The sequence below is a fragment of the Centruroides vittatus genome, unplaced genomic scaffold, assembly GCF_030686945.1.
Source record: "Centruroides vittatus isolate TY-2023 unplaced genomic scaffold, ASM3068694v2 contig_350, whole genome shotgun sequence".
In the NCBI taxonomy this organism is placed as follows: Eukaryota; Metazoa; Arthropoda; class Arachnida; order Scorpiones; family Buthidae; genus Centruroides; species Centruroides vittatus.
Window position 1 is genome coordinate 1538092 of NW_027122173.1, and position 26807 is coordinate 1564898.

The following is a 26807-nucleotide window of genomic DNA, read 5'->3' on the forward strand; positions in this document are numbered from 1 at the left end:
TAAAGAGTGTGTTATCTGTTATCAAGTTAAATTATATATTTACTTAATTATTAAACTGATTAAAAAATTTGTTAGCACAGTGTTGAGAAATTAAACTGACTACATCAGCATTAGCAGAAAGTGTCACTCAAGACTATAGGATATAATAATGTGTAGGGGGCTGATATTAGATCAGACTAAAACCTTGTAGGATTCATAAAACAACTTTAAAACAAGTCAGCAGAAAAAATAACTGTCCATTTGTAGTAAAGAAACTAAAAGATTGGTCTGTTATCAATCAGTATTAACTCAAAATCAGAAACAATTTGAATTACTACAGGATTAGTTCTTTGATCTTTATAATTTTTGATAACAAATATTTTGATGTTTTAAAATTTTCTGAAAAGTTAGAGGCTATTTGAGATATTTACAAATATTTTTTTTGTACAAATCTTATTTAAAACAAGTCGAAAGGCCCGATGAGGCATCAGGGCATACTAAATTACAAATAAAAATAATAATATACTATAAAAATATAAAATAATTTATATTATTAATTTAAATAATAGCTAGGGGTGCCTCTAGTGGCTGTTTTTGGCATACCGTGACAGAAAGAAAGAGACCACCCTTTTTTTTTATATAGTAGATAGTATGTGTAAAATATAGGGTCTTCCAAAAAGAATACTACCATTTTAAATTACTGTAATTATGTTAATTATTATCTGAGAAGTATGCAATGTACTGTACACCAATTAATAGAATAACTGTTCAAGTTTTATCTCCCATCTACAGTACATGTTCTGCAGTTTGTAAGACAAATCACTTATCATTATGTAAAATAAGTAATCTCAGAAGCTGTAGCATTCTGGTTACTTGAGAGGAGTGACAACAGATATGTTGTAGTTAGCCTAGGAGAATTTGAGTATCAGATGAATGTGCGCTGTATGACCATGAGGTGCACACATTGAGAAATTGTAATAGGCAAATGTTAAACTTTGACAGTTTTCCAAATGTTTTAATGTACATTACAACATTCTTGGATAATATTTAACATAATTACTATAATTTAAAATGGCAAAATTCTTTTTGGAAGATCCTGTATATATGCTTTCAAAAAACTTTACACAATATTGGTAAATGTTAAGTATTCCATATTTGAAAAATCATTCAATAAATTTCTCATAAATTTTAGTGTGTTTTTAAATTGACAATAAAATATTTAAACTTCAAAAATATGAATCAGTCAAAGTTAAATTATATCTCACTCTTTAATAAATTCTTGGATAAATTGAAAACTTTTAGAAATAAATATAGTTTGCTTATTGTTAATATGTTTTTAGAATATTTAATTTTATAAATATTATAGAAAAACAAATTAACCAATACTTACATAATTTCTACGCTGTACAAGTAAAAGACGCATTATTTTTTCAATTCCATTAATAATGAAATAACCTCCAAATTCCTAGAATATTATTTATGATATTTATTATTAAAGAAAATTAAATAGTAAAAATATAAATACAAATAACGAAATGAATATTTTAGAAAAAACAATGTAATATATAAATTTGACTACTCATATATGAAGAATTATGTATGAGAAACCAAACAAAAGTTAAAAGTTAGATTTAATGAACATATTTATGCAGTTAAAAATAGTTTGCAATCATCAGCAGTGGCTAAATATTGCCTTCAATCTAACTGTTACATTAACAGAGAGTCACTGAAAATAATAAAAGCAGTTCCAGAACTATTAAAAAAGAAATTATATTAACATCTCAAAGTAATTAAAATTCTTGAAGAGGATTAATGATAATACAGGCTTTAAAATGGATGAATATTGGAGTTCTTGTTTTATTAATAATAGTTTTAATATTATATATTTTTGATAATTTTTAAAATTTGCAATGTAATCTTTCAATGTTTTTGACAAGCTCAGATGTCACTATGTGCCTCACAAACTCACTATAAGGATGTGTAAATATCAGAGTGTCTGGTAGTCTTTATAATTGCCTTATTGTATTGTCAGAATGATTTTAAAATGTTTAAAAACAATGGTGCATACATAATGGAACAAAAGTATATTTTTAGTTTTAAAACAATTTCTTTTATTTCTCTTAAAAATCGCTATGAACTTTCCAAACAAACCAATAAAATACCTTCTCTTTGAGTAACCAACCTATAGTGCTGTGGTTCTCAATCTTTTTGAAGTCAAGAAATGCTAAACTTTGACATTTTTTTCCATGGAACACTTACAATACACCAGCTTTAAAGCAGGGGTAGCAAACCTTTTTTAAATCACGAGCACATTTGGTCCAGTATATGACGTCATTGGCGTTTGCTGATTACATTCCCATACAAAAATTATTTTACATTCTATTGACTTTGTTTTTGCAACAATTTTTAATTGAATATTTGATTTTTTGCAGAACACTTTAAGTGGCTTTACAGAGCACCAGTGTTCCACAGACCACGGCTCAAGAACCACAGCTACAGTGAACAAGTCAAAGTTATATTGATATACAACACTGTACATATCAGGTAATTCATGAGACAGCCAGCTTTCAGTAAAGATCAGTAACTTATAATTATCATTTAGTAATGACAGGAAGAAATCACATTTGTTTCTATAAAGAGTATATTTAAAGGAAGATCTTTACTTCCAATGTGGATGTTATTAATCAATGAGGCAGTGCTATGAGAGAGTCAGATCAAGAAGTAATAATAATAATAATAAAGAAAATACTAATCTATAAGAATTAAGATATATAAATATTGTATAAAAAATACAGATGAGATATCAATTGAAGTCTGAAATTCAAGCACAAAATTAACATGATGATGGTGAATCAATCTTTAAATGAGCTTGTAACAACCCCATTATACCAGTGCAGGGAGTTGTGCAGTTCAGATGTACAGATTCTTGAGGTGAAAAAAATAAAATAGCTATTGACTAAAATTATAATTAATTAAATCAATTCATTTATTTTACTTTCAAAACAATCAATTTTATTTTTCAAAATTTTCCTTAAAAATATTTAGCATTATATACTGAAGAAACAAATACCAGTAAAAAAAATGATTACAATATTTTTTAAAAAGTAATTATCTAATTTTTAATAATAGTAAAACAAAAAAAATGATACTCACTTCTTCCTCTTCTCCTTTTTCAATTAATTGTTTTGGTGTTAATTTGGAAAGATTACACACATTTGACTATAAAAAGTTCAGCAGTTTTTGTATTTATAAAATGCAAAATATTTTAATAAATGTTTAATTTTCAATTAACTCACTTTAACCATTATTGGAATTTCTCCAATATTTTTTGTAACAACATCTTGAACAATTCCATTTTTACTCCATTGGAGAGAGACTTCAAGTTTACTTTTATATGTAATTCCACTTGCTCTACACTAAAAATATTTAAATTTTTATTATAATATAAATTTAATTAATTTCCATCATTTAGCCACAATTATTTAATATTAAATAATTGCGGATAAACAGTGTTTTTTTATTATGTTCTTAGTTAAAATTAATTTAGTTAATATTGTAGTTTAGAAATTAATTAAATAGGAATATCTATATATTCCTATTGAATTTAAATTTAATTTGTAAAAAAAACATGTATTTTTGTATGAGAATGAGAATTTAAAACTTATTTTACAGACAAATACAACTATGAACTAACTGAAAGTTGTGGCAATGTTAAACAAATTTTATTTCTTCTTGTTGAGAGAGAGATATACACAAATATACTTTTCAAGAGTATTTTCACTTAATATATGCAGGCCTCTTCAGTTGCAACTTTAAACAGAAAGAACAGAAACATTCAAAGAACACATCATTTCATTCTTAACAAATATATGTTCAAATTATACAAACACACTTTTCATATGTTTCCAGCATTAACTTTACACACTGAACAAATGTTTTTGGCCTGATTTACAGGCCTGCCTCAGGTTAGAAGCCATCCAACAACAAAACAGATAACTCACTTTTAGATGTTTGTATAATTTAACCAAAAATTCCAGCTTTTAGAAGACAGTTAAATTAAAGCTATGTTGTCCAAATGTTCTTGTTGTTTGAAGGTGTGACTGAAAAAAAACTTGCTTATATTGGACAAAAGTACTCTTAAGAAGTTTACTTGTTATTATATCTCTTGAAGAAGTAAAATTTGTTTAATGTTGCCACAACTTTTGATTAGTTCATGATCATTGCAGGCTGAAGTTTCAACTTTGTTTCCATACAAAAAAAATTGAAGGTATAAAAAGTCAGACAGCTTTTATCAGTAGTTATAAAAATATTTTCAAAAAACTCAACAACATAATAACAACACAAAAAACTAAATTTAAAGTTTGTATACATTGAATATAAATAAATAATAAATGTAGATAGAATACTGTATAGTTTAAATAAACATGTGCGCTCAGTGCTAAATATAAAGTATCAGGTATCCAATGCAAAATAATAAACAAAATCAAAACTAAATAACTTATATAAAATATTATATTCCCAACAATTACAAAACAAAATCACCTATATAAAATCATAACCAGATAAACCAAAACTCAAGTACAATACATTCCACACTAAATATCAGTTTGAATGTTTTGCTAAGTGAAAATTTTGGAAAAAGACACAAATCCATAAATCCAGTGATAAACTTTTTCTCTGGTTGATCATTAGATCTGTCATTGCAATGCTCAATTTCTTGGCAATTTTAAGAGAGAATCCTTTTTATCTAGTTTCACCACTGAATCCTGAATCAATTTTAATTCAACAGTCATGCTTAAAGCTCATATCTAGACCAAGGACTGGGTAAATCTTACCTTTTCTTGGATCAGTACAATGTTTATGTTTGCAGTGTTTGCAAATACCAAATACTATTGATATCTTATAAGAATGAAAAGAAAATCTATTGCATGGCTGTATTCAAGATGTCAAGTACAGTGGAACCTCGCTTGATGAGCACCTCACACAACAAGCATTTCGCATAACAAGCAAAACAAATTGTAAAAATTTGCCTCGCTTAACGAGCGATATTTCACATAACAAGTGACGAGGAGAGGGAAAGTCCCAAATTGAGCGCATGCAGCATGCTCCATCAGTCTGTGTTTAGCACTCGTTCCACTAGCATCTTAGTGTTGTTTGTGATCACATATTTTTCCAAACTTGTGTTCACATATATTACTTATAAACATGAACAACCATAGCCCATTATATAATAAACACACCAAACAATATGCCAAATTCTTGGGTCATTAAATTTAATGGCTGATTCCAAATTAAATTTTAGAAACATCTGAATTAAAAATTCACTATTTATAATTATTAAATTTAATACGAGATGGAAACATAATAATTGCCTATCTCTAGTCAAATTAATTAATTTCTAATATTTAATTATAGCATTTACATAACTCAAGAATTTGGCATATCGTTTGGAGTGTTTATCAAACATATTAGCTGTGATTTTTTTTTTTCTGCAAATCAAATTCTCATTCCAGGATGGTTCATTCTGTGCTAGAAGAAAAGATGATGATAATTCACACTCCTTAACAGTGTATATTGTACAATTTTTTTTGAATAAACATTATACATAAAATATTTGAGCATTTTTTGGCGTGGAATGCATTATCACATTTCTATGGGAAAAATTGTTTTGCTTAACGAGTAAGACTCTGGAATGAATTATGCTCGTTAAGCAAGGCTCCACTATATATTCGAATTTTCAGTTATTTTTAGAATGTAAAACTTATTTTAAAAATTAACTGAAAAAAATTTCTTACCTCAGAAGGATATAATTGTAATGATACTGCATGTAAATTATTAGCTCCACATATATTGGGATAACCTATAGAAGCATCCTTTAAAAACAACATAAACCTTAAATATATTAACTGCAAAATATTTAAACTTTTTAAAATATAATTACAATTAAACAGAAATTTACAATTAATTTTTACATATTTCTAAAATTAAAAGAACTGCAACACTTCTTGCTTTTGCTCAAAATAATTAAAATTTATCTTTCTTACATTAGACAATCATTATGCACATCACTCATCATGAGTACATACAAAACACAGAACTGATGTAAAGATGAAAAAAAATATAGTTTAAAAAAATATAAATATATATATTTTAAATATATATATATATTATGTCACAGCTTATGTGGGTGAGTGTGTGTACTGCAGCTAAAAACTTCTGCATTGCATTAGTTCTTTGTTTTGTATAGCACAAATTCACATAACACGGCACTTTTTCAAAACATAACTACCATGTTATACAAGGAATGCCAGTATTTAATTTCGGAATGCTCAAAGTTTCTGCTTTTAAGTTTTGTTAGCACCAATTTGGAATCAGAAAAAATGTTTCTTAAAGTTTCAAAGCATGTGAAACTACCTTAAAAACTACAATCTGAAAAATTGAGGTGTGATTAGAGCATATCTACATTGGATAGTTTTAACTTTCTTAAGACAACTCCACACATTCACTATTTGCCAACTGCCAAATAATTGTCTGTTTGTCCCCTTTGATTTGGCACATTATAACAAGCAGTTGGAAGTAACAAACACAGAATATTAGTAACAAGTAAATCATTCACACTACTTGGTACTGGCCAAATGTTTTCTCAACATTCAGTGAATAACTAAATGTGTGGTGCTGCTCTAATACACAACCAAATATTTTCAAAAATATTTTGAATAATCTGTGGCTATACAAATGACTTCACAGGAGCATAAATCCAAAAAAACAAATAGTTAAGATTTCAGAAATCAGATATTTATTTTGATGAAATATTTTTCAAGTTCTTTATTGTCTCATCTTCAAATACCCAAGTCTGTTCTGATATTAGAAATAAACCAACTTGCCATATCCTTCAAATAATTTGACAATTCATTAATTTAATTCATAAATTACAACTTAAATTTATTTTATATGTATATATTTCTCAAAATTTTTATAACTAACTTAGAATTTACTATTCATAAATTTTAGATTAAAAACATATGTTAAAAACAACTTACTTTTATCTCTAGTTTAACTCTATCACCATTTGGCAATTCATATTCAACTGGTGGAATATTCTAAGAAGTAAAAATAAAATTAGCAAAACTATTAAAATAACTTAATTTGTATAAATTGCTACTAAATAATGTTATTTTATCATTATACATGAGAAATCATTACATTACAAAGATAAAAATGTTGATTATAAATTATTTGCTACAAAAAAATGTTTTAAATGTAAACAATTAATTTATTATTACAGAATTATCATATAATCATGATAGTCAAACTCCAGCAGCTCTAGAGACCCTTATTACAGTTCCTGTATAAGGGTCTAGAAGTAATAAGAGGTAAGAGTCAAACTTTGGTGATATTCCTCTCTATATATAGTGTGGGGAACCCGGGGTAGAAGATAATTTCTACCACTTAATTGACAAGTCCATAAGACTTGCCCGCAGAGTCGTAGGATGGCTTAAAATATATAATGTTGCCTGAATCTCTAAATTAGTTTGACCGTCAGGACTGACACCAACCTAAATATAGTGTTAGGCACGCTAATAAGTAGATTCAAAGATTTTTCCGAGTGGGAGGGACCGTAGGATAAGATGTTGACATGGAGCTGAATTCAGAGATGAGACCATTATTAAATAACAAACAAAATTTAATGAGAACTAACAAATATAATACAAATATATATCAAGAGAATAATAAACCCTAACTTCTTCGCATGAAAGAGAGTTTATACATATAAAATTGTATACTATCTAGACTTGTATGACTTGCATAGATTCTTGGTCAGCAATGTAACGTTGATGCAATGGGAAAACTGCAGTGTACGATTAGTGAGGAGGCTGAAGATCTTGGCGGGAACTGATAGTGCACAAGTTAAATATGTGGATGAGGGATTCTTTGGATGACGACCGTCTTCTTATGGCAAATCTGTTACTTTTGTAGACTGCCCAGAAAAGCAAGAAAACTACCTTTTTATCAGGCTCTCTGACCAATAGCATAAAATGGATCCACGGTTACAACGGGATGTACAATGATGTGTAGAGGGGGTAAAAATACAGATGGTGGTCAGAATTGCAGATAAGGTCCTGTGGGAAAGGAAGTTGATTTCTTTTTTCTTGAAAAACAACTAATGTAACTTCCTGCTGAGAAAAAAATACATAAGAAATAATGTAAATTCTCACGTTAATTAATTTAATAAATCCCAAATCTCACATATAACCATCCCTGTCATATAAACATAGATCCAAAAATTGTTTTAAGAAACTAATTTTAATAAGTAATGTGATAATTTTTCACAGTAATACAGAATTTACATTGGCATCTTATGCTACTAGCATGATTTTCAAAAAAAAAAAAAACCTCTAGGAGGAGTAAAATTTATCATCATAACTTGACAGTGCTGCTGGTGCCAATGTTGTCATGTCATGCTTTCATCAAAGACTAAAACATCAATCTCTAATGCATTCCAATTATTTTTGATAACATTTATATTTAGAGACTTTATTGATCAAATCATATTTCAATCCCCATTACTTTATAAGTTTTAGTCCATCAAGCAAATTCTGCATGGACAGAAAATAAAGTCCATTTAAATTAATTCTGAATATACAGCAAATTCAATAGTTAGGAAGCAAGATCCTAGAATTTTATTAGTTCTTTTTAGCAGTGCAAGAGGATAATGTGATTAGTATCATATCCTGGCCACTTATTTCTTGGGATTATTCCTAAATATCCAATACAAAGACATACAGTTAGTTGAGAGAGCCAGGCCACACTTAAAGACATAGCCTGAGAAGGAAAGGAAAAAAGGAGGAAAAGGGGGGTATGGAATAAAGTGGGATAGAGGGAAGGAAGAAGAGGAAAGTCATTTAGCATAACCAAAAATGTTTGTGATTTGAAATTAAAATATGTTGCTGGAATTTAAAGCACCATGTATAACTTTTGTACTTTATTTTGTGATATAAACTTAACATATTTTTCTGGGAGGGAGAAATGAACTTCATGAGGCATTAAGGTAAAAGTCTTACCTTAATGCCTCATGAAGTAAGGATGGACTTTTACCAATATTAATTAGCTAACTTTATTTTAATGTCACGTGTAAGCTTATATTTGAATAATTACATGCATCAATCAATCACAACATTTATCAATACAGCTATCGGTTTAAATTTCTTTAGTCAAATTAAGATTAAATTATAACTCACTGTTTAAAATAATTTAACATTTAAACTTAAACTTATTACTTGAAATAAATAAATTTTAATAAATTACCTCAATCGCTTTATAAAGTCCTAATCTTGTGATAAAATTGAAGGATTCTATATGGGCTCTACTTACATCTTGAAGTAACTGAAAATAATTAAATTATACTACTGTAGAAATAAAATTTTATGGTAAAATAATACATCGTTAAAGTAGAAAAGTGTATATTATCAAATATTATAACATCTTGCAAGTTATTGTTAAGTATATAACTAACGAAATGGAAATTTAGCAATGTAATACCTTATATTGTGTTTCATTCGGTTTCCAGAAATCTTGCTTTTGAACATTTTTCAAACTTGGATATAAAGGAATTTTATCCCATAGTGTCTCTTCCATTTTCAATAAGCCTTTGCAGTTTTCAACGAAAAAACTCGACTTTTTCGCATTGAAATTTGAACAAAATACACGTGGTTAATGTCATAAACTAAACGTGGAGTATGGACAAGTTGCCAGCTAAAGCCATAAATGATATAACATCAAAAAAATTTAAAACCGATTAATTAATCATTTTAAATAATAATTAATTCTTTGTTACATTTTTAAACCTAACTTTAATAAAAGTATTCATTTTTTAATTAGTGTGTTTTTATACATTTTTAACTATTCACTTTTTTTATTATTTTTTCGGTCGTATGGCCCCCAAAAATGCTTTTTTTTAGCAAACCTATTACGGGTTCGGCCAAGTGAACGATGAGTCGGCCGGATGGTGAGGAACGTGACCCGACATAACCGAAAAATTCCTGATATTTTTCAACCCGTCCGGATTCGATTCCGGATTCCCCTTAGCGGTAATTTTAACCTCTTAGTCATTTGTCCATAGAATGAATACAGTTTTTTACGGAACAGTGAACGCGTATCTGATTTCAACTTGGACTAAACGAAACTATTCTACGAGTTTTTAATAATAATGAAATTAGTTTTGATTATTTTAAATTTATAAAAATATTTGAAAATTTTATATTTTATTACAGTTTATAATTATTTTTTCTGTTAGTAATCTATAATTATGACAAATATATAAATTGTAAACAATCAAAAAACTTTTTATTTATTACTATACTCTTGAGAGTAATGCGATTTCATGTGTTACTTCCTCTATTCCGTTTGCACATACAGGGGAATAATGTTTTCTATTCGTTGGTTCCATTCGGTGAAATATATTCTAGATAGTTCCTCGAAACAGTTCCAACAATTCCAGTTCTAGAAGTGGAACTGGATTGCCCACCGAGATCAAATATCTTGGACACGTCATCGGCTCAGGGAAGCATCGAACGGACCTGATAAAGTGTAAGTCATCTCATAGTTACCCGTACCCACGACCAAGAACAACTAAGGAAGAGTCTTTGGTTTATGTAACTAGTATGGAGAGTACTGTACATACCGACTACGCGACAGTGGTCTACCCACTCACGGAACTTACTAAAAGAAAGGTTCCGGATAGCTTGCCTTACTTGTTAGACAAAAATTTATGATAGTGCATTCCGTCTTCTTAAAACAGCCTTAATGCAAGCACCAGCATTTTATACACCAGTAATTGAACAACCTTTTATAATTCAAACCGATGCATCGCAAATTAGAATTTCTGCCTGCTTATGACAGTGATTTTAGGGAAAGATATATCCAATACCCTATGCCAGCCAAAACTTGACTCAGACCCAACAGTCATGGTCTACCATCACTGTTGGGTCATAAAAGTGCACAGCAATCATCGAAGTTGCAGCGTTGGGCATTGGCACTACGAAAGCACAATATTAACGTCAAACATTGTCTTGAAGCTCAGTTGAATAATGTTGACGGTCTTTCGAGACTTCTTTAAGGAATGGAAGACAAACTTGTATTTTTGACATCGTTAGTAAATTTCCTCTTCAGAGAGAATTGCAAACACATGGATATTAGTATGCGACACAATTTATGTGTTTGTTTGGAAGGAACCGCCAAATATGTATCGTGTGTGTTGTTGGTATGGAAATTCTTGGGAGCTCAATTCTGATATTTCTTTTTTGGGGAGGTTTAGTCCAAATCCGTGTTTGGGTTAGCATCCTAACACTTATCTTGCGGCGGGGGTGTAAGTGATATCAGAATTTACTCCCCGATTTATGACTGGAAACGCCCGGAGGTCAAGGAATAGGAATGAGGAATTTGAAAGGAGACAGTTGTGAAGGATGTTGAAAAAAATGGGAAAAGAGAAAGTACAGAAAAAAGCTGTTGAGGACAGACTTTTTGGGGGGGGGGTTCTGTCGACAAAGACAAAGGAATAGGAAGATTTCGTTTTGTGGAATGGAATTGAGCTCCCATAATGCATGTCCTGTACCAGTAGTCAATTAAAGATTATTGTTCTATTATAGCGGTGTGGTATTCGTGGGACAACGAACCTACAGGGGAGGGAATCCACGGTTACACGTGGGATCCTTACACCCATGGATATGCCATTTCAATTTAAGCGGCAACAGTTTCCAGTAAGATTTGCCTTTGAGATGACTATAAACAAAGTGCAAGGACAATCATTAAAAGTGATTGGAGTTAACTTGGAAAGTCCATGCTTTTCTTATGACCAGCTATACGTAACTTGCTCTAGAGTCATAAGTTCTGAAAAATATTTGTATGTGTGCCAGAGGGAAAAACAAAAAATATTGTTTATCAAAACGCTCTACAAAATTAACAAGTGTAAATGTATTGTATATAATAGAAAATTATATACAATACCTCTAGTTTTAGATTGTTAGAAAATTAAACGTAAGAGTTGATTATTTATAAGGTATTTTTAAGGAATAAAAGTAAATTCAAAATTATATATAAATCTTTTATCTTTGTCCTAAGTAGTAGTAATAAAGCTAGTATTAAATAAAATAGAATTAAAATACAGCAGGTAAAATTTAATAAAGGTTTTAATCAATTACATTTAATGCTAAGTATAGATAAGAGAATTAAATACGCATATCCGTGTATATTTTTCATATCTTAAAAAAAAATTATATAATGTATTATTTATAATATAAAGTTACATATTAAAAAGTTCTCAACTGTAGTTAAAATTTATCAGTTTTTTAATTAAAATAGAAGTTTGAATAAAAATAATGAAGTTTTTAATAAAACTTTTAATCAATTTATAAGTTAACTAAATGTCTTTTATTTGTTATGTTGTGTAATAAAATTTATTAATCAAGTAAAAAAATATTTAAAATTATTTAGCATTCTTTATATAACAACATTTATTAAAAACTGAAACAATCTTCTTATTTTCTTCAGTTATTCTTAGAAATTAGTAAAATCTGCAAAGAATGAGAAACGTTTAAAATTTGAAAAATTAATTTTTACTTATTCATTTAAATATTATATATACAGTAGACTCCCTGTAACACAGATTCATATAACACGGAACGTATCTACCGTGTTATAGGGGGTCTACTGTATATATATACAGTAGAGCATCGATTATCCGACCCCCGATCAACCGTCATATCGGTTAACCGACCGCGTTCTAGTCGGCAAATTCAAATGTCCGCTGGTGATGTGGCGCTACAACATTTGGCTATGTCTCGGCTACTTTAATATTATTTTTGTTAAATTTTTGCGTGTTTTAGCTGGCAACACTGGCTCGACCATGAAAGAGAAGCCAGTATTTAAACCAGGCTTAATTTTCAATTTTTCCATTATTTCTGTATTTTGTGCAAAATAAAGAAATAATTTAACGATGATTATTATTTAAAAAAAATTTTGTTAGGCTTAACATCGATGAAAATTCAACGCGAAGTAGGTTAATAGCGATATACTAATATGCTTATTACGTGGGATATACTAATATACTAATACACTATACTAATAATGTATTTTTTCATACTTCTCGGTTATCCATTTTTTCAGTTATCCGACCAACCTCAGTCCCCATTGAGTCGGATAATTGATGATCTACTGTAATTATTGACCAATATTTAAATGTTCCTTATATATATATAAGAATTAAGATTTGAATTATCATTGAATGAATTATATTAAAGAAAAGAAAATTCCACTAAAAATCTCTCTTTGTTTTGGAATAAGTAAAAGTAAATATATTTAAACCTTAAAATATTAAAAATTAAATGAATAAAGTACAAATATTCCCTTCTTGATCCAATACGTAGAAAAAAACATCAAAGAAAATGGAACAAGATTTATGCAATTAATGATGCAAATAGGCACAACGTTAGCATTTTCTTTGATATTTGCACATCTTGCTCGTTGTTCATAAAATCGTCCAACATTCTGTCAACATTGTAACAGAAATCATTAACAGATAATAATTGATAATGATGATGATGCTGTTAACGAAATATATTCAGTATTCTTTGATCTGTTTGGTTGTTCGTCGCCACTAATTATCTTCGTGCTCTTTGAAATAGCATTAGATAATTTGATGTTAAACAATATTTTCGTTAGTCAAGTTATTTTTGTCAAATATAGCCGAAAAAATCGGCCACAAAATGGCATTCCGCCAAAACCTTATTTAATTAACGTTCGTATCTTTATCAATTATGGCCACAAATTTTTCTAAATATATCTTTATCAAATCGGCCAAATGTCATTTGACCGTTCTAGTGTTCATGTCATACAAGAGACATCTAGTTTTGGATTGTTAGAAAATAAGTCATCTTCGACAATGCCGTTTCCTAACTATAATTGTATAGATGGTTGTTTCTTAACAATTAATAAGTAAATAAAATCAACTATAAAAATTACACCAAGTTTACAACTTTTCAAGACTAAATCGCTCTTCAGTCTGCACAATAATTTTTCAGTTTTGATTATTCTAGACATCAAGCTGATTATTACTTTCCTGTCTGTTTTCAACACGGGAAAATATTAGAATTGTGTCAAATTTGACCCTCTGGATTTTTTGCAAATCTCGATATTTTGAGACCCCTGGACCCAAAAAGTAAAAACAGAAAAACGGGGAAAAATTTCGTGGATATGTATGTACCGGTACGTGTCACATCTCGAGTGAAGTCGGACTTAATGAAAATTTTACTTATTATTGACCTTTACAATTTCTTAAAAACTCAAAGGCATTCATTTCAATTCCAAAATTAATCCTTTCGCCTTTTTATAATAAATAATTAATAATATATAATTTATTTTTTAATAAAATCTCATAACATATGGCGTCATACACAATTTTATTTTAAATAATTATTAGCCAAAATAAATACATAAATAAAAATATGCATTTAGTAGATTTAGATTTTGTTCTAGGAAATTTTTCTATAAAGGGGGACAAAGTCTGGAACAACATAACTTTTGGCGAATGGAGTCGGAAAGAAGAGCATGTTGCAAACTTGAAGTCGGGAAAGTTACACAATTCGTTGCTAGATTTTTTATAAACAAAATAAAGATTTTAGTAGCAGCAGGAGTTGATAAATTCTAAATACAACTGTCTTTATGGAGAAACTGAAGAACCATTGAACCAATTACACGCAGACAGCCAAAAATGAAATCGTAATAAAGTTATCCTAGTGTTGGACTTCAGTTTAACAATACAGGCAACAGCCAGATGACCGAGCGGCAAGGGTAGTAGTCTACCGCTCTAGGGAACCCAGGGTTCAATCTGAACGGATTGAAAAATACCAGGAATTTTTTCGGGTGGAGACGTTCGGATATGTCAGGTCTCGTCCCTTACCACCGGCCGCTCATGTGGGCTGCCAAACCCATAACGGGCTTGCTTAAAAGGTTGTTTTATTGCCCGTAGGGCAGAAAAGAGTTTTAAAAAAGCCATATAGGCAGTTACATTAAGATAAACATTATTACTTTTTCTACAGTATAACTTTCATAACACATTGAGCAAACTGTTTTATAATAAACTTTTTCTTTTCGTAACTACGTGACAAACTGAAGTTCACTTTCTTAATTGCCTAAAGCTCAGTGGGCTGATTGCAAAACGCCTAAGAAATGTCAGACTGAATAGCAAATAGAAGGTGATTTTCGAATTTGCCAGGCTCATTGTAAAATGATGGCGGCCTTTATAATGAGCCGGATTTTCCAATTCGTCTACGACATCTATACCAACTCGAAGTGCCTGAAAAAAGCAGTGCTATGGTGTCCCTTTTCTTTTTCATGCCTATTTAAATTTTAATAAGCGTAAAAATACTGAAACTGCTGTTTTATTCTTTTGATCCCTATTATAACGAATTTTTCGTTTTAAAGTGAAATTCGTCTACAGAATTTGAAACTTATCCTATTAGAAATCGTTAATTCACTATATTCAAACTACGTAATGTTGCTGCCTTTGTCTTAGAGACAACACAATTATAAGATGCTGATCTTTATTTTATTTTATTTTATTTTTTTAATTGATTTTTAACATTAAAAAATGTAGATATATAGAGATAGAGCTGTAAAATGTTAAATGATATATTAACATAATTTTTTATTATTTCATACAATGTATTTTGTTTAATTCTATATTTGCAAATGACAATTATCCAGAAAAACTTTTACATTTTTTAACGATTAAATACAAATTTCAGATATAATTTTACAGTTGAGTTGATACTGAAATATCCTTAACTTTATTTTAACATTATAAAATTATTTTATAATAAATATTATAATATAATAAAACATAAAAAACACATTTATGAATGATGAGTAGTCTGCAACTTATGCTATATATAAAGATATTAAATGAATACTTACAGACAAATAGTACAATCCACAAGTAACACGTTAATAAATTTTGAGAATCAACTGAATAGTTTGAAAGATTTCTTGGAAATTTACATGTAACAAAATTCTCAAATAATTTTCCAACTTTTTCTTTCTTTGGTAAAATCACTTTAAATGCTTAAAAATAGAAAGGATAATAAATAAGTAGTGTGATTAAATTAAAAGATAATTTTTAGTACCGATAGATTATAATTATTAAACTTCTCTAGTTCATTTCTTACTATGCTCCATGTTCATCATGGATTCGGTCAGATCTGCATCGTGATCATGGCTTCAGCCATGATCACGATGCAGATCAGGGAAAAAAAACCCTTCTTATGGTGAAGGATGATCCATCACTAGTTCATCCATGAAAATTTCCGAGTCGATCCAAAAGAGGTTTAATGGAATAAGGCAACGCAGTACGGGCGATTCCCACGACAGATCACCAAGGGAATGTTTCACGAAAAGATTTTCTATGGTAAGACCTACCAGTGGTCGAGTGGATAAAACCACCACACACCGCCTCGCCAATAGGCTGGGCAGGTGGAATTTTCTGAGTTTTCTTCACGTTAGTAAAACCTAAATAAGGGTCACTTTCCCATAAAAAGACTACCCAGGTGGCATGTCGCTCATGGTCATATACGAATAAAATAAATGAAAAAATAACAATAGTTCGACTTTTATTTTATAGAAAATTAATTATATTGGAGATTTTTTCCGACCCGGAGAAAACCAAACATTCTATGGTAAACTGGCCCCTATATAGATGTTAGACACGTGAAGAAAACCCGAAAACCCATAAAACCAATAAAAACTGGTTTTGGTTTTACTACCTTTATTAGTTGAATTTTTTATACATTTTAACTAAAATATTTTTATTTTTACAGTTTTAATAATTAGTTATTTATTCCAGCTGTCACTATAATTATTTTTATTTTTACCGATATACATAATAAGGTAAGGACTGAAGAGGGAAGTAGAGCTCAAAATGAATAGCCGTTGTAAATTACAGAAAATAAATCTACTTTTTCCATCAAAAGGAGTGTTCCTGTATGATTTGTTCTCAATAGCAACTTTATGCTAAGATCCAAAAAACATACAAGATTTTACTTATTGTTAGCATTTACAGTGTTTTATATTTTGAGAGTAGAGATAAATTTTATAAAAACTCATCTCTACTCTCAAAATTCTTTACTCTCAAAATTAAGTCTTTTGATATTTTACAATAATTGAAAATATATAAAGTTTTTATACCGAAATCTCATAACAGATGGCGCCACATACAATTTTAGTTATTTAATTAATAATAAAAATGTTATTTTTAAAATAAAATCTCATAAAAGCCGGGAAAGTTACACAACTCGTTGCTAGATTTTTTTCTTTCGCGACTTAACTACAGAAATTGTTATTGTGTTGTTTCGCACAAAAGTTAATCGAATTTAAATTTATTTTGTTTTTTAGTAATTTCATTAATTTTTGTTTTATATCAATGCTTTTTAAATTTTTTTTTAAATTTAAATTTTAACATTAATTGACTTGTCGTGCTACCCAGTGTCCATAAATTGAAAATAGATTTACAATTAAAAATAAAACATCGTATTCAATTAATTTATATTATAAATTATTATTATTTTGAGCATTGTTTAAATCACTTACTTGAGTTATCAACTTCTCCCCAGAAGTAAAGAAAATAAATAAGCGAATGTGAACCAACATATCCACTTTTACTATTTAATGAAACATCGAAAGTAAAGATCATTCGTTTGTTTACGAGAACGTCAAATTGATGGTTAGTAAACTATTAAAGAAAAATTCGAGTAAAATTTTTAAAAAGAAAAATAAAATTTTGCTACTGCATAAATTTATTAAATAAAAATTTTAAAAAATATATAAAATATTAAAAAATGAAAATTAAAGTCTATTTAATTTATAAATGAAATATACTTTTTTTTTGTCCAAGAATATTTCGTCGTTTATCGAAGGATACGATTCAACACGCATCTTATCTTCTTTTAAGTGAGCACAAATTAACATCGTCATCTCATCTAACGGCTATCAATAAAAATAATATTTTAAAATTAATTACGTAATTAATTTTAACAAAATTACACAATCGATTAATAATTACAAATAATAATTATTTATTTATTAAGTAAACGATATTATGACACCAAATCGCACTACTTTCAAACCCAAACTTTAAACTTGTGTGTAAATTCTATTATTTTATACAATTCTTATTGCATGAGGTATTTCATTTTAATGCCACATTCAATTTAGTGCCAATTTCCGAAGCGAATAAACGATAGCGCTAAATCAAGTTTTGGTCGTGTTTATTTTATAGAATAATAAAATAAAACTATTTAATTTTAAGATTTTTTAGAGTTGAAAATAAATTTTAAATATATTAAATGTATTTGAATCGATTATAACATTTCATTTCTGTTTTTAGTGATAGGTTCATTAAATAAATGTAATCACTCATAAATAAATGTATACTTTTAAATTAAGGCTAAATATTTTAAAATTAATCAAATTAAAATCAAAATTACAATGTAAATGATGAATAAATAATAAATTTCCAAATACAGACCTGTTTCTTTATAATTAAAGCTGAAAAGTTCTAAAGATTCCTTAAAATAAGACCCGCGCCCAGGACTTTTTAAAAACGTTATTTTTATAACAGATTTTTATAGAATGTTTTATAATATGAAAATAATACATATTATTTTTATATTAATTTTTACAGTGTACAAAGTGATCTTAGCTAAAAAATACGTGTTCAGAACTTTCTGTAAAAAGAACTAACTTATTGAGCAAATCTCAGCTAAATTTGGTATACCCGGTATAATTTGGTATCCTGAGTATGAGGTTTCAATTTTTGCAAAAAAGTTTTACTTCAAAATTCAACCGTTAGAGCGAAATTTAGCGCTGCTGTCCCCTCACTGTGTGTATTATGTCGCTTTTTAACGAATTTCCGGTATAAAAGCAAACATTCCGATTGCAAACATTCTTCATAATTCTTCGACAGGTTACTCAGTTTAATCCTCAATTTCACATTCTACACCTGTATTCAGGGCGGATTTTAGGTGATTGGAGCGATTGGTGCCAATCAAACCCCGCGCTTGAAGGGGCCCCGCATCACGTCAAAATTTATATATTTAAAAATAGTACATGTTACAAAAATAAATATCTAGGTATATTATTATTAAAAATAAAACAACATATTTCAATATGTAAATTAACAGTTAATTAATTTTGTTATTTAAAGTTTGAGGGGCCCCGCAAAAAAAAAATTCAATCGGGCCTCGCACCTATTGGATCCTGCGCTGCCTGTATTCACATCTGTAGTTGAAATAAAATCATTGCAGTTTACTTCTTAAATCCCAAAATTCGTTAGAAAACGTACTCAATATGTATCGGTACATTAAAGAGACAGCAGGGACAGAACAGAGCCAAATTTCCCTCTAGTTGCTGAATTTTTAAATAAAATTTTACCCGAAAATCAAAACCGCATACTCGGGGCTCTATGTATAGTGTTTGGTTGATATTTACCCAATAGTTCTTTTTAGAGTGCTCTGAACACCCACTCTTTGATTACGATCATCCTGTAGTTATTATAAATAGATAGACTAATGATGAACTGAACGGATACAAAATAAATATGCTTTATACAACATACCGTTTTATTTTATTAACGTTGTGGCCTAATAACTTTCTGTTTGAATTGACAAATGCTAGGAGTTATTTAACCCCCAAAATCCCTGTGTGCACAGCTCTGCTTGGAACGAATATAATAGGAACATAATAGCTGTGTGAAAATTATTGTAACTTACCTTTTCTGTATTTCTCGTGAAGGCTATTCCAATATACGAATAAGGTTTAAGCGGCGAATCCAAAGCAAATTTGGCAATTCGATCATCCATTATTTCGTATCTCAGTATATAATCACAAGGAGCGGAATTACATCGTTCACCTTCTTTTGTATAACTATAGCAATTATAGCAATCGGAATCTGAGAGGTTTAAATAATTGAAAATGAAAATAGAAAAACATTACACCTATAAACACAAACGGTCCTTATAAATTATAAATATAAATTTATTTACTTCTTAATTTCCTTACTAATCTGCGATTCGCCCCTTCGTAAATCTTCGGGCCATCAGTTATAACCCAATATTTATTAGAGTAAATGAAAGTACCCCTGAAAGAAACAACATAATATTGTATTTATGTTTAGTCTCAACTGATCAATGCCGTAATTCCAATTCTTTACTTACACAACTCTCAAATTACCTAAAGGAAGCGAGGGAGCTTTCCATTTTAACGTTAATTTTGGTAGATTCATAACACCAACAGAACTTTTAAAATCACACAGAGGATTTCCCACTTGACCTCCATGCCAACTCGTAAAAGAACCAACCGTTTTATTATCCAGTAACGAACGAATTTGTATAAAAAATTTAGCATTTATTCGACCTTTTATCGTAACTGTAATTGGTAAAAAAGAAATTAGTTTATTGAATTTCGAAATAATTTTAAATTATGCAAATTGGAAAAACATTTAAATTTTTCAATAATTAATCATATGACTATTTAATTTTTAATTAACGTCCACCAGTGGCCGAATGGGTAAAACCACCGACACTAGGCGCAGGTTCGCGCCTGATCAACGGCATAGCCAGTGGAGTTTTTCAGGTTTATTTCATGCGTTTAATACCTAACTAGGGGTCAGCTTCTTCTAGAAACTGCCAAGGGCTTCCAACTGGACCCGGGAGGAGGCATTTCCGTTCGCAGATCGCCCACTTGTTACTTTTTCGTATCCCTCCAATCCAATTTTTAATTCTATTGCTTTAATAAATACTGTTTTTCTGGTTATCTATAATTTATAGGTCTACTTTACACAAAGACGACAAAAAATAAATTACACGGAAAAAATCTAACATTAATTCAATTTTTGCTTCATGGAATAAATATATTTATTATACAAAAAGAAATAAGTATATTTTAGTGTAAGCTATTTTACAATTTATTGAATTTACTAAAGTATTTTTACTATTACATTTACTATAATGTAGATACGTTCACTACATATTTACTAATATATAGCCTATGCCACTTTACCGGATATTAAATAAACGAGAGTAATATTTTACATTTAAAATAAATAACAGTACTTCATTATATTTATAAATGAGGGGACAAATTAATATTTGAAGTGAATAGTAATAAATAATTGTTTTTTTTATTTATTTATTTTGTACGTGTACTGCATTATGTTTAATGGAACTTTTTTTAACAAGAAATCTAATTCAGATATTAATTTATATTCAAAATCTGATCTTAATATCATTTATATAACTTAAATAATATGAAATGTATTTTGATTAAGCAAATAATTATCAAACTAACTTATAAATGTTAGTTATCGAACTCAAAGATAACAAATGAGTCTAAATTATATAAACCTATTATATATTTTACTTTAAAATATAACCTTGTTAACTATATATAATTGATGATCGCTTATTCAGTCGACAAGTATATATAAGAAAAATATATATAAGAATATATATTAAAAAATATATATATATAAGAAAAATGTATAAGACAAATATGAATTTATTAAGTTCCTGGTATTTTTTTACATTAAATATAATTCTATATAGGTTTATTTATATTTATTGTCAAAGGAGGCCTTACAGTACAGGTTGTGTTGGAAATATTTTGGTGAAAAAACTATTAACTATTTTTGGAAATCCCTTAGTATTTTTTAACAAACATTAGTTTTTTAACAAACATTTCAGCAACCTTCAACAGGGAAGTAAGTTTGTATCACATTCAGATGTGAGTGGTATCAGAGTCGATAGATATACTGGTCTCTCAGCTACCAACAGCTGTAATGCTACAAAAGTGGAGCAATAAATATTTCTCCCACTTCAAGCGCTGTAATCGCTTTGTGGTGTAAGTTTGGCTCAAGCACAGCCAGAGTCGACTGTTTAAAAAGATAACTTTTCTCGTTTTTACTCAGATAGTGCTTTTGTCTTTTTAAAAGGCTATTTGTAAATTCTATTTTAATTTGGTTTTGAACATTATTTATTCATAAATGTCGCTAATATTTATAATTTTATTAACTGTCATTTTCATGATTTTGGACTTTAAATTGATTCGATGGTTTGTTTTTGCTCACAATTTGAATTCATTTTTAAATATTTTTGGGAGTTTTAATTATAGGTAAGAAAAGACGGGACTGATTATAATTTTTGGTAAATGTGTAGTTAGGTAAACCGGGATGGCGGCACTAATTAATTTAATCTAGGTGTCGCTGTAAATAATTTACAGGATTTCTAATATCATTTTGATTTTTAGATTAATTTTTTAACATTTTATTACCTTATTTAGTGTTAATTTATTATTACGTTTCAAAGATTTGTTTCTTGGTGTTTGTATAACAATTTTTTGGAGTTAATATTTGATATTTTCTTTTTTATTGTTGTAATGGCGGAATTAGTTAAATTTCAACAGTTTTCATGGCAAAAGTATACTACAAAGAAGTTTTTTTATTATTTACAATCGGATTTTCCTGAAATTGATGTTAACAAGAGAATTTCATCAGATATTAAGTTTGCCATAAAGTTTGGTTTGCAACCGGGAGATGCAGATTGCCTGAATTGTGATGGTCGTCGTAAATTAATTTATCGAAAGGATCGTGATTCAATTTTATTTCGATGTCAAAAATGCAAGATGAGCAGTTCGCCATTTGACGGAACTTTAAAGGTAAATTCGGGAAAATTTCATGGGGAACTATTTTTTCCTCTATTTGACATCTAATTTGCATAGAGTGTACGTTGAGCATGACCTGTTTGGCGTGAGTAATCATACAGCTGTTTACTGGGCTAACTTCATACAACACGTTATGATGATTTCCTTGTATAATTTATCCCAAATGACCTGGAAAGATTGTCGAAAACGGTGGGACTGTTGTCAGTAAAAGTAAAAACAAAAATGGGAGGCTTTTGAAGGGAACCAGGTAGATTGATGGTGGAATTTGTCGAGATAGTAATTCATGTTTTGTATGCAAAGTAAATGACTGGTCAGAAGTTAGTGTTAACTGGGTTATTAGTAAATTTGTAAATTTAAGAAGCATTGTGTACACAGATGAATGGAAAGGTTTAAATCATCGATATGATTATAAAGAAGTCGATATTAACCATGAAACAGTGAAAAATGTGGAAAATTTCGTTGGCCCAGTTACGGGCGTTCATACACAAAAACTTGAAAATTAGTTGTTACACAGTTGTTACATATTAAAATTTGGTGTACAAACCAAATTATTAAATAATAAATTATTAAAAAAATAAAGTTTGCCTTTATCTTAGTTAAATTTCTGTGCTGCTTAAATGAGCTATAGTTTTTCTAATTATATTGTCACAGATATGCAATAAAATATAATATAGATAAATGCAAATGCAGCATATCTGTTTAATAAATAGGTGCATACAGAAAGAGAAAATTATGTACAAAACTTGCATACAAATATGTAGCAATACAACAGTTTTAAATTGAGTTAATTTTTTAAATGTCTCAATTTAAAACTAAATAAAAATTGAAAAATATTAAAAAATGAGATGATATATTAAAAAATTTTATTTTAAATTTATATTATCCAATCTGAAAAGTGGTTGATGATAATAGTTGATATGCTAGTATTCTGGAAACAATTTTAAATGTTCTGGAACTTTAACCGACAAATAACGGGCAATTGGAAAAATTCGAAAGATAAGCATCTTGTAATAGTTGCCATTTTCCACGGGAATCTCAACTCTTTTACCCTCAATTATATGTACATAATTCTTAATCAGAAATATTTCATCAAAATGCAAGTCACATATTCACGATTTTCTTGAGTTGTAAATCTTTTCGAGGAGTTATACGTTTCCACTTAACTAACTGATTCGAAGTGGTGTAAAAAATGTCACTTCTCACCAAATTTGCAGAAGCCAGACTTACACCCATCACAAAACACTTATTCAACATGCTGTTGTTTTTTTTCTCGTAGAAAAAAAGTTACAAAAATGCTTGAAAATGGTAAAACTACCTACTAACCAAATGGATAAACCAACGTCTTCCAGCCGCAAAGCGACTCGAGCGCCGGCTGTCGGCAACCTGATACATTAACTCTTTTTTAGAACATAGTTGAGAGACCAACATACCTATCGACTCTGGTGTTATCTGTAGGTAGGCCTAATTGAAGCCTGATATAATTTTAGACTTTTCTGGGTTTGAGCCTGTTCTAGATATAGCTGTTGATGTGTGTGGAATGGCTAAAATTTTGATATTGATTATGTCAATGGATTGCTAGAAAGCCATTTTCAAAGAAATATTTGGAAAAAATGACAGCACATTTTTTTAAAGAGAACATTGAAGAAGCCAAAGAAATTCAAGAAATGATACCAGTCGGGGAGTCTCACCCCAAAGATTTTTGTTAATTAAAGAAGTTTTAACATATATTGAAGGATAACCAAGAAGAGCTACAGACAATATTCAGACAATATGCAAGTTATTGCAGACAACTTAAAATGTCAAGAGAATGTAATTAACGAAAGGAGAAATTCAAAACAGGAATAACTGTCGTGTGGCCGAGTGGATAAAATCATAGATCACTAGTCGTGGGTTTGCGCCTGGCCAACGAACTGGCACTTGGAGTTTTCCGGGTTTTCTTCAAGTATCTAACACCTAAATAGGAGCCAGTTTCCCATAGAAAGTCCTCCTGGAAGGCACTCTCTCTTGGTTGATCGTTTATGTGTTGTGTTGTCGCAATCCATCTACCAAACTTATGAATTGGCGACCAGTAAAACATTAAATAAAACTGAATGTATTTTTAAATCAAAAAGAAATACTGTGACTTACAAATGAATAACAAATGATGGATTATCTCGGATTGTGATTTCAAGATATAAGAATAATCGGTTTTCTTTTTTTGATGAAGAGGCAAAAATATCTGAAAAAATCATCTTGTAATTAGATTAATCAGTATTCTGATTTCGCCATTTCCTTTCGACAAACCATGTGACTAAAATATTCCAATTTATGTTATAATTCTGATAAATTTATAGCTATTAGCAACGATAATATTAATAATATAATTTATCTGACTTTACTGTTGATTTTCTAAATTAAATTAATATTGGATCTCATTTTTGCCCTTTATTTAAAGCATTATTATATTGACGTATAGGCTAACTGAAAAATTAAACTTTTAATAATAATTTATGATTAAATAATTATAGAAGTAATACAAAAAGAATTATTCTTTATATTAATAGAGCGATATTTAGCTGTTTCCAGAAAAGTAATGTAAATAAATGAAATAAAAAATAAATAAATTTACCTTTAATGATTTTATCCGTATGATATTCATTCGAAGAAAGTGAAATCTTGAATGGATTCAGATCTGTAGATTGAGCTTGTTTTAGAGCTGTTGAACGTTCTCTCGGATTTATCAGCACCGGATATAGAAAATTGCAATTTTTATAGTTAAATTTGTAATTAAAACACGAGCCTTCTTCAATAAAAGAAAGAATAATAAAAAGAACAAGTAGCATCTTGATTAGTCAATGAGCAACAATCACGTACAAGTGGGAGATGCCCGAATGTAGAGTATGCGCACGTGACATTAAAGCGAAGCACGTGGTTAACACAACGAATGTCAACTTTACGCGTTCAGAAACTATTTAAAACAGATTCGTAATATTTAAATTTAGTGGAAATATTTTTAAAAAGTTAAACAAAAAGTTTAATCGTATTTTACTATAAATTAAAGTAGCTTTATGTTAAATGATAATAAATGTAATTATTCTTCTCAGATCATATCTTACGTCATGACATTTTTCTTCCTTTCACGAGACAAAATTTATTAAATGAAGACGTATTTCACGTGATATGTATGAATGATGTCATCGTTAGTTTTTAAATAAGATACAATAAACTTTAAGCATCATAAACATCCTGTTTGATTATCCTAGCTCGTAAAAGAATATGCCGATTTATTGCAGTTAATAATCTAAATTAATTCTAATAGATGATTATTATTGTATTATGCTATATAACGTTATTATATATTTTAATAATACAATGATAGAATAACTGTATACACTAATTACATTAAAAGTACTATATTTAAATATAATAATTCTAGTCAATTTATATTTACTATTTAAATATTTTAAGGAAAGCAAACGGGATTAGACTTAGATATGTTGTGGCCCTAAGCTGTAACACATTATCAAATAATGATACATATAAAAATGTGAGGCCCACAAAAGGCCCTAAGCTGCAGCTTGTTTAACTCATGTTCAAACCGGGCCCTGAAAGTAAAGAACATTGCCACGCAACTAAGCATAAAAAACAAATCGTTGAAAATTCTGTTGCACTGTTTGTTATAAATTATTACTGGAATAAAAAACAAATAGGAATTCTCAGAAAGTAAAGTTTATTAAACCCATAATACATATTTTATAGACTATTTCTGAGAATTATAGAAAAATATTCTGTTTCTCAAGATAACAAACACAATGTTTAAATACTGTCAAATAGAAAAATACGCCTAGGCAGATTGGGTTAAATACACAATGATTCTTTATTAGACTTACTAAGAAATTCCTTCCGGCAATTCTTTTTATATTTTCTTTTCACTCAATTGCTGTTTTTTAATGCCTGTATAATCTAGTTTCTATAAATATTAGAGTGTATTAGAGTGTATATTAATGCCCGAAATTAGAAATTATATCGTCACCTATAATAGGTTAAAAATAGTAGCCATCCAGAATTAGTAAATATAGATTATT

General features: G+C 29.1%; 2 protein-coding genes across 3 annotated transcripts in view; both read right to left on the reverse strand.

Moving 5' to 3' along the window:
- The window catches only part of Polr1B (RNA polymerase I subunit Rpl135), a 49692-nt gene extending 39994 nt beyond the window's left edge, over positions 1-9698 (reverse strand). Inside the window, exons 1-7 of the mRNA XM_067269469.1 lie at positions 9520-9698; positions 9286-9363; positions 7020-7079; positions 5775-5852; positions 3276-3395; positions 3133-3198; positions 1370-1444 (exon numbers count right to left, since the gene is read on the reverse strand). Coding sequence (XP_067125570.1) covers positions 1370-1444; positions 3133-3198; positions 3276-3395; positions 5775-5852; positions 7020-7079; positions 9286-9363; positions 9520-9615 — 573 coding nt within the window. The 5' untranslated portion in view covers positions 9616-9698. The remainder of the gene's footprint in view (positions 1-1369; positions 1445-3132; positions 3199-3275; positions 3396-5774; positions 5853-7019; positions 7080-9285; positions 9364-9519) is intronic.
- A 2716-nt stretch (positions 9699-12414) lies between these two features.
- LOC136974567 (uncharacterized) lies at positions 12415-26664 on the reverse strand. Of its 2 annotated transcripts, XM_067269481.1 has the most exons (8): positions 25352-26664; positions 20241-20451; positions 20070-20164; positions 19797-19975; positions 17905-18012; positions 17617-17758; positions 15949-16095; positions 12419-12548 (listed from the first exon to the last, which is right to left on the reverse strand). In XM_067269481.1, the coding sequence occupies exons 1-8, from the start codon at positions 25563-25565 to the stop codon at positions 12532-12534; spliced, it is 1113 nt and encodes a 370-aa protein (XP_067125582.1). In that variant the 5' UTR covers positions 25566-26664; the 3' UTR covers positions 12419-12531. The 2 variants fall into 2 exon arrangements, with proteins under 2 accessions (XP_067125583.1, XP_067125582.1); XM_067269482.1 differs by lacking the exon at positions 25352-26664 and having other exon boundaries at positions 12415-12548; positions 20257-20428.
- Positions 26665-26807: the final 143 nt, after the last annotated feature.